We start from the raw sequence: 9,383 nt of genomic DNA, 5'->3' as shown, positions 1-9,383 counted from the left end.
AATGGCCGCCTCACGACGACAGTTTCCATGTCCCAATCTATTTCCGTTCGGGCATGCGCACTAAAGTTAAGTGACAGAAACAGTAGCTAACGGCTGTTTTTGTTTTGTATGGTCGACAGACGACCGGCGAGACGCCCTTTTGTCTGCACAACACAGACTCTTAAACCGGAATTTAAACTGAACTGACACACAGGCAGCGACTATGGGTGCCGTTTCGAGCACCGAAGCTGAAAGGGAACCGCTTCTCGTCCCTGCTCACACGGAGGGAAACAGTCCGCCAGTAAACAGCAGAGTGTACAGGAGAAGATGGCTGGTTCTGACCCTGTTTTCCCTCCTGGGGCTCTTGCAGGGGATGGTGTGGAATTTCTGGGGTCCTATTCAGAACTCGGCCATTCACGCTTACGGCTTCACCAAGCCCGACATCGCAGTTCTGGTACTTTGGGGCCCAGTGGGCTTCGTCCCCTGGCTGCTGTTTATGTGGTTAATGGATAAAAAAGGTGAGCTGTTCCGATCTGGTACACTGTGTCCTATCTTAACATTGTTGTGCTTGACTCTTCGTTTTGACCTTAACCCCCGTACGGTGGTGTTATCAGCCGCAGGCTTATCGACACATGACATGTTGATCTTTCTGGCATATCACTGAAATGTTTGGTGCACTGACTTGACGTGAATCATATACATTGGAGGCTTCTGTGGATACGGTGAGGTTAGTGGTGATGTCCGGTGGTACACACTGACATCCTTCTGTGACCTGATAGGAAATTCAAAGTTTTTTTTTTTTAATCAATAAAAACGATTTTCACCTTGGTCACATAATGTAGTTTGCAGTGTTTTTTTTTTTTTTTTTTTTTTTAGCTGATACCAATATCCGCTCTTTTCTTCGGGAAATGCGCCTACATTGATTTTGAAGTCTGAAAGTTCATGAGTCTAAGATAGGATTGCAGAAAATGATTGTTTTCATTGCCTCTTTTCAGAATGTCAGAATGAGATATTTTCATTTTAAGTCTGTAAACAATGAAAAATGCCCATCTTAAGAAGCTGGAAACAGAAACTTTCCAAATTTCTTTCTTATAACTTCCCAAAATTATAAGAATTATTGACAGTTTTCTGTCAATTAACCAATTTATTGATTTAGCACTAGTCTTGGGCCAGTGATTTTCTTAGAAAATGTTGCCAGAAAAAACAAACGACACTACTTTTTAAGTCAACAAGTCTGTGCAAACGGGTTTTCCTGTGTCCAGCCTTCCATGTAGATGAGTTGGACCCGTTTGAGGGTTTAAAAACGGCTGATGTGGGATAAGCAGCTTTTTAAGGGCTTTTATTCAAGATGGTTCAAATTCACAAGACAACCCAACATTTTGTAAAGTGCCGTGCTGAGTGATGACTAGGAAACTCGAAGAAGCCCTCTTGGCTTCAGCCACTGAGTCGGAGGCCCTTCACCAAACCAGTTCCTCCACATCACCTGACTGACACATAGTTACTGCCTGGGTTGCCCTGCCAGATAACAAACAGGAATAACATAGTAACAGCATCACAATATCCAGGATGCTGATGAGTTAAAGCAAAAGCAAAATCTTGCCGAGAAATTACGTAACTCATCTTGTGATCCTGATTCATCAGGGGGTATGGGTGATTTGTTAGCCCAGTTTAAACTTAGGTTGACACATCATGTCTGCTGCCCTCAGTGAGCGGTAGAAAGTTTTTACTGATAAGACTGTATAAAGTAAAATAATCCAACTGTAGGTTCCCAACAGACCCTTAAGTTATTGCTCAGCCGTACACCCAGCTTGCAGCTAAGTCTGCCCCTGAGTCATATATTGAATTAGGGAAGCTCATTCAGCACTCACAAATTGCGTTAAGCCATAGTGTGACCTTGTTTAAAAAAACCTGTGTAACATCCAGAGGCTGCAACAAGCCTAAATCGTTGTCCATGCACACTCCCAGTCTCACACACACGCACACACACATTGGCACTGCTTCAGCTTGTCAGTGGGGAAAAATGCTTGGCTTGCCTCTGGGAGGTTCTCCTTCCCGAGGGCAGAAACTGTTGATGATCAACAACACGGTAGTTGCCATCCAAGGGAGACTAGAGTCTTAAGATCAAGTCATATGTGATGCATTCATGGAGTAGTCATAATGTGCTTAGGGTATGACATACATATACACTGATACAGCAAAATGTGCCACTCATTTAACTGTGAGGTTGTAAAGCTTGTAAGTCCTGCTTGCAGCAGTTGGCCTCCTCTGCCTCTCTAGGCAGCTAAATTTTTGTGCATGCAAATACAGTATTTTTTGTCTTGCGAAACCAAAATCCCCTTTTCGACAATTCCCTGCTTTAGACATGCATGGTTACACACACATTCATTATGAGATCTACCCAACACAACTGAAGTCTTCTGTTTGGGGTGTTATATGTCTCATTTATTGCCCCTAAACAGTGGTTAAAGGGAGAGGGTAAGGCACTGCTCATTTACTTCCCCTTGTAGATTTATCTAAGGTGCAGTCTTCTTGACCCTTTCAGGCTTCTGCTGCCCCAGGTATTTCGAAAGAGGAATATTCAAGGCATTTAAAGTCTGTTAAAAGCCCTTTGTTCTGATTAGGCTTGGGACTAATGATTGTTTTCATTATACATTAATGTGCAGATTATTCTCTCAATTGTTTGGAATTCTAAAGATATGCAGCTTATTATCATATATGACTAACAAATGCATCAAATTTTGGCATTTGAGAAATTCAGTGACAAGTTCCTGTCAGTACAGTTTGGGAGTAGTAACGTGTCAGTATTTGATGCAGCAGAACACTGAATACATGTCGGCTTTTTCATTTAAAGAAAGCAACAAGACAAATTTCTAACGGGCACCATAGGTCCGTATTGGCATGTTGTGACCTGTTTTTCCTATCAGGGATCGATAAAGTACGATTTCACCCCAGACCTGTTTGACAAATGGTAATTGTAGCCAAAGCTTTAGCAAATGACAACTCAAATGGAAAGAGAAGAACAGGGAAGTGGAGAGAGTTTCCTTTCATGGACATCATGTGGGTGAAACTGAAAATAGAGACTTCCACATTGACAGAAAAAGGCACTTTGTCCATACTATTGCTGTAATGAGCGATATCAAACAGGAACTTAGGAATTCCTAACCCCTATTTGCATGGTTAGTGTTTTTATTAACCTCATACACTTAGTTGCCAGTTTTATTAGGTACAGCGGGGTAAAACTAATCATATTAAGAAGTCTAATTCAAACTTGTTCATCTGTATGGCCATTTTGGAGGCTGCAGTTTGTCATGCTGTTGAATTGTATTGGTTTATGCTGACAGGCGTTTCTATTCCTTTGTCCAGCCCATTTACGTCAATGAGGTTAGTCTAAATAACAAAAGCACCTCTTTGCATGACTCAATACAGTTCACCAGCACCACAAACTACATCCTCTGAAATGATCATAAAGTTCATTCAAAACCTCTCTAAAACAGTTTCAACGAAAACTGAATTTTACAACTTTCATGAAGTTTCAGTTTCTTTCACTGCTGTTGTGTTTTGGGATTTTTGTAATCAGTTACTAGTTTAAGTTAGTTACCAAATAGTTTTTTAATCATTGTAAATTGAATTTCTTTGGGACATGAACTGCTGATCAGACAATTTCATTATACTTACAGACAAAACAAACAACAGATTAATTACAAATGAAAATAATCATAATCTAGCAGGAGTTGTACTTTGGAAGTAATAAAAGAAGTTCATTGTAAATATAAGTCGGTGACCTCTTCCACATTCACTCCATCAGTGCCATCTCCTATCTGCCATTTTTTTCTTCTTTCTTTTTTCTCTACTTCCATGACCATATCTTGTGTCTTACAGGTTTGCGGGCATCCCTCCTCCTCTCTGCCCTCTTCATGCTGCTAGGAGCAGCTCTGCGGAGCATCCCACTGACAGAACAGCCTCTCAGACGATGGTAAGACTCCTCTGTAAACATTATGGTACCAGATGGTTTAAGAGGGGGGGGCAAGTGTGATTATGATCCTTTGAAGAGTGTTGGAAAGTGGACAGAGAGTGACTCGTGATCTTCAGCGCAGTCATAAGCCTTCCATAATGTCCATAATTCGATTTATTCTGCAATTTTTTCAAACTGGCTGCCACACCCAATTCAGAACAAGCTGTGTACATCACTTTATGGAAGTTTATGGTTTCACTGCGACCTTTAGCATGCTAATATTTGCAGCTTTGCACTAAACACAAAGCTCAGCTGAGGCTGGTGGGAATGTTGTTAGTTTTCTAGGCATTTGGTCGTAAAACAAAGAATCAGCTAAATTAAGGTTCCAAGAAAAAATCAAGGGATCACCATAGTGATAACAGTTCATCCTGAGAGGGGCAAGAACGTCAATCCATTCAGAAGCTGAAAAGACATTTCACTCAAAATTGTTATTGTTAATCCCATGGTGGTGCAAGAGGAAAAGATGACAGCCTGCACAAAATTTCATGGTAGTCCATCTAACAGTTGTTGAGCCATTTCAGTCTGGACCGAAGTGGTGGGCCAACTGACTGATCCTGTCTCCTAACAATTATGTTTCTATACAACTAAACAGAAAAAGCACAGGAAACGTAACTGAGACCAAATAATGTTTTATATAGGTCTACCGAGGATGTTGTTAACACATTGTCATTTTATTGGCAAATCGCAAATATGTTGAATTTGAACACATCAGTAAAATACAGTGTATTTGTTTTCTGGCAAAATGTCTGATCTTGCAGTACAATATTCCCTTGTAGTGAACACAGCATTATTAAACTTGACTTCAGCCACTTTATGGTCATGTTTAGGCACTCACAGCAGTTGGTTAAGATCAGGGAAAGACTGTGGTCTTTACATTTACATTTAACCAAAAAAAAGTTTTCTCTAACCTTAACCAAAGTGTCTAACATCATCACAGTCAGGACTTTGGATGCAAACCCTGATCACTGGTGAGACATTCTCTTAAATAATATGTTGCTTCTGAACATAGCCCAGCCAGCAATTACGTTTGCTACAAAACGTATTTGCAGATGCTGTTTAGTTGTATAGACTTGTAATTTCTATGAGACAGGGTTGGACCGACAGATTGACAGTCGCATCTGTAAGAGCCAAATAGTACAAGTACCAGGATGAACATCAGTGCAACAGGCAGTGGTGCACTGATGTTCGTCAGTTCACCATCGCCTGTTGCACTGATGTTGCACTGATGTTTTAGGTTGCTATGCTGTGTTTAGCTGTGTTGATTCGAGCCAAGGTCCTGTTTCTTTTTCTTCAAAGTTCAGACCTGTAAGTGGATAGAGGGACAGTCAGACAGCATTTGTCTGCCAGAGAACAGGGTTCTGAAGGACAGCTCAATATTGTATGGATCCTTTACTTCTTTTTTGTGTCCTTGCTGCCAGTTTCCTCCCTTATCAGACAGCACTTTGACAGACCATCATTGGAAAACATAAAAAGAATCCCATTATTCTTAGTGTTTCATTCTCAGTTTTACTCATGAGCTCAGTGTTCCTCTTTTAGAAAATACTAGACTTCAGAGAAGGTAATTTCAATTATAATGTGCCTAATTTCATTGAATATTTCTGAGGAGTAATCTGTCTAATGATTCCTATTGGGCTCCACAGTGAGGCAGTATATCATAAAATATCAATATATAGAGGAAATTGTATTTCCACAAAATGACTCACATATTGCTTTAACTCCATGAATTTGAAGATTTGAAAAATAAGACATATCAATTTTGAGCCTCAGTCTCTTCCACTCTGTGTTTCATGAGACTCCAGTAAGAAAGTTATCAGTGGACTGAAAAGCTTATGTTGTATACAGCACAAATGTAAGAAAAATAAAAAGACTCCAGTAAAGTGTATTAGGTTGAAGAATAGTGATTCCTGTGTGTTAGTGCCTAAATTGAAAATGAGTATTTACAGTTTACTAAGGAATGTCAAGTTTTGCATCCTGGGTTTGTTTCTTCTTCATGTGATTGTAGCATCTTGTGTTTGTGTGTCTCTCACAGCCCATACTAATAGCGTCAGGGCTCTTTTCACAGCTTTGAATCAAGAGTCCCATCCTTTTACAAGTCCACTTGTACATGCTCAAGCTGTGAAAACCAAAATCATGCCACAATGCACAAACTACTTATTTCTAACTGATGCTCAAAATTGAGTTTTCCAGTTAACGATAGGTCATTGTCATTAGTCCTACTGTAATTGTTGAATTGTTGGGCTTGATTCAACTTTTTTTCTAAGCTCATAGATTTGTTCATAACACCCGGTAAACTGTAAGCAAACCTGTCTTCACAAAAATACCTAAAGTCTAATCCCTAAAATCCCTAAAATGAAACTTTTACCTCATCGTTCCTCTTGACCCTCATTCAACAACATTTCAGTAAAGGCTAATGCAGCTCCACTTGTCATTTGGTGGATGCATTTATCCCTGGTGTTGTATACTAGCATGTGTGCACACTTTTGGGTGGCACTAACAGTTACCAGTGGCCTTTACCATAAAGGGGAAGTGGAATCACATAGAAACAGGGCTGTAAAGAAACAAGAAACCTCTTGCTCCGTTTGTTTGGATACACTCAGGGAAAGACTCTTAGTAGTTTAAACTGACAAACTGATGTCTCACCCCTCCTGAATCTAGTTATACAACGGGATATATCAGGTCATTGTGTCTGCAGAGCTCAAACAAAAAAATGCACACAGAGTTTAAGGTGTGTTGCAGGGGTCAAAGCTGCCTGCTGTTTTCCCATTGGATAATGGGAGCAAGCCTGCACTGCCACGACCTTCAGCCCTTTAGATTCAGTATTTAAAGCGGAAAACAAGATAGCCGAGTGAAAGCCAAGATAACACGAATCACACAGCAAATGTTAGTTCTGACACAGTTCAGCTTAATTTGCATATTAAATGTAACAGGTCACAGCTCTTGAGGCCATGTTTTCATGGATGACATAGTGGATTATCAGTTGAAGTACAGGCTGAGAGAATCGTGTGGCTCCCTGGATCACCAATAGGTGTCACTCTTTGCTTTGCTGTAGTGTGAGATGAAACAGCATCAGATGAGAGCTTTGTTTAGTGACCTGTGGTGCTGCTGTGTGTGTGCAGGCTCTCTTAAATAAGATATTTTTTCACATCAGAAGTACTGTATGGGCTTAGATGACGATTTAGATGACCCGAGAGAAAACGAAGGGGGGCCTATCAAAACAGTAAAGTCTAGCTGGCTCCAGAATTTTGATTGTGTAGAGTTCAAGGGCATTGCAAGAGCGATCAGACACACCATTAGAGTTTCCTGCTTCCATGATCAGGAGACAAGTGGCGACAGTTATCCAGGTTTAGAAACAGTGAAGGTCCCCTGACAGCCCCCCTGCAGATCTGTGTTTGTTCCGCACTCCGTTTCATGTTTGATCGGTGATTACTTTTTTCTTTTTATGCTGTCCTCTCGAGGAAGTAAACCGCCTCAGTTTTGAGTTTTTAAGATCCTTTGTAGGAAATCAAAGGCAGTCATGAACATGTGAACAGTGGAACTTCCTCTCTTTTATAACCAGGATCTTCTGTGTAGCAGCTACAGTCACGTTTGAAAAAGAAGTTGAGTGTGTTTGTTTTGTGAAGTTCAGACAGGGAGAGAAAGGCACTTTTGCATCAGTGGTCACTGATTAGACCTTGCTGTGATTAAGCTTGCTCTCAAATCAAAGACATCAACTTTTTACCTTCCTCTGTCTCTTTGGTTTTCACACATTTGCCCTTTTCTCTTGCCCTTTCAGACTCTCTCTCTGTCTCGCTCATATATTTAAATACAGACCAGCTGCGTGATTAGTAAGTGTCTATCAGCTAGATCTCAGACTCACTCACACTGTCTGACTGGCCATCAGAACACACTGTGGGTCCCGCAGCAGGCTGTCATATTACTGTGACAATTGCTGTGGTGCCATTTTCAAGACAGAGTTAGCCTGGCCTTTTTGTGATGGCAGAATTGGGTCTGTCAGCCCTGGCGGACCAGGAGCAGTCGGGTGGTTTCACCACAGTGCTGGCTTCTTTGTCTCATTCGCGATCAGATTTCGTCTGACAGGGTTCATCAGTACTGATTAACTTAATCATTTCTTGTTGAAAAAAGCTGCTCCCTTTTCTTTCTTTCCTTCTCCTGCCTCTGTGCTGCTGCCTCATGTGACCAATCATCCTCATGTTAGTCACCATCTGTCCTCATCACCTGTCACATTAAAGGCAATTTTCTTAGTCACATCCATTCTGAGATCATATAGAAGCTGAACCAAGGTACTTCAGTACTTTTAAAGTACTGACTAAACTTTGTAACGCAAAGTTTCAAAAGATGTGAAGTGCTGAAAGCTGTCATGTCTCAATTGTTTGTTTATTTATTCAGACACATAGACTATAATTTTGTCATTTTAACATTGTATTTTATTTATACAAGTTGTACCAAACTAAGATATAGATAAAAGTATCATTTAGGCTTTGTTACAGAAACTTGAGTATAAAAAAATTCAAACGATACCCAGTCTTAACATGAGACTGACATGGTCAGTTATTGTTTCGAACTGTATAATTGTTTGTGTTGTTTTGACGATGAGTGTTTGGATAAACTGGATTTGAGTGTTGGGTTTGGAATAGTCCTTGTGTCTAATGACAAGATGCACTACAGCAGGTGGACCAGTCTGGTATCTGGACCCTTCCCAGGCCTAAATGAGGTTGTAATCACAGGGTGCACTCCAAAACCCGGCAGGCACAGTGCTGGTTTGTGCCACTTGGGCATGGTGTCCGTGCCATTTCAGTTCACCGCACAAAACAGCACACGTTGCCTATGCCGACTTGAATCAATGGCCCTGTGCTGCAGGTAAACAAAATACCATGTGTATCAGCATCATTGTAAACAATGCAGACTAAACAACACATATTTGGCTTGTTGTGGCTGAATTCAAATAGAAAAGGCACTGCACTGTCTCCTCCAGCATTTAAAAGCTGTGAAAAACCGAAATCGCTTTACTTCAGTACAGCATCTCTGCCACCTGCTGCTATTTCATTATCAGCTGATAGAGATTCAGTGTCATACCTACTGCATCGTGATGCCTGTACTCCGTTCAAGTGGGCTTGTCCACTCTTGCTGTTACGAGTGCCATGCCGGCCCGGCCAAATGGACCACAGCCACAGTGATAAACCTAGTGTTGTAGTTAGCGGGAAACAAAGTGTGACAGACCACAAAACAACTTCTCAATCATGGAGAGATGCCAGGCAGTCAGAACACTGGTGCTTACTTGTGGTACTAGAAAGCCCCAGCACCGCTTATTTTCTGTATTTCCTTTCTTCATCCACACCTGATTAGCTGGATTTTCACCTTAATATGGACTACATTTCTGTGCAGACTAATAAAG

At 41.0% G+C, this 9,383-nt stretch overlaps 1 protein-coding gene across 2 annotated transcripts in view; it reads left to right on the top strand.

Annotated features, from left to right (window-relative positions):
• Positions 1-109: 109 nt before the first annotated feature.
• Positions 110-9,383, top strand: part of slc49a4 (solute carrier family 49 member 4) — a 42,508-nt gene continuing 33,234 nt past the window's right edge. For both annotated transcript variants that reach the window (XM_041056620.1, XM_041056619.1), the window contains exons 1-2: positions 110-497; positions 3,859-3,952. In XM_041056620.1, the coding sequence (XP_040912554.1) occupies positions 203-497; positions 3,859-3,952 (389 nt within the window). In that variant the 5' untranslated portion in view covers positions 110-202. The remainder of the gene's footprint in view (positions 498-3,858; positions 3,953-9,383) is intronic.

Source organism: Toxotes jaculatrix, chromosome 15, assembly GCF_017976425.1.
Source record: "Toxotes jaculatrix isolate fToxJac2 chromosome 15, fToxJac2.pri, whole genome shotgun sequence".
Taxonomy (NCBI): domain Eukaryota; kingdom Metazoa; phylum Chordata; class Actinopteri; family Toxotidae; genus Toxotes; species Toxotes jaculatrix.
Note: the sequence above shows the minus strand (reverse complement) of the source record. Positions and strands in the feature narration are given on the sequence as shown.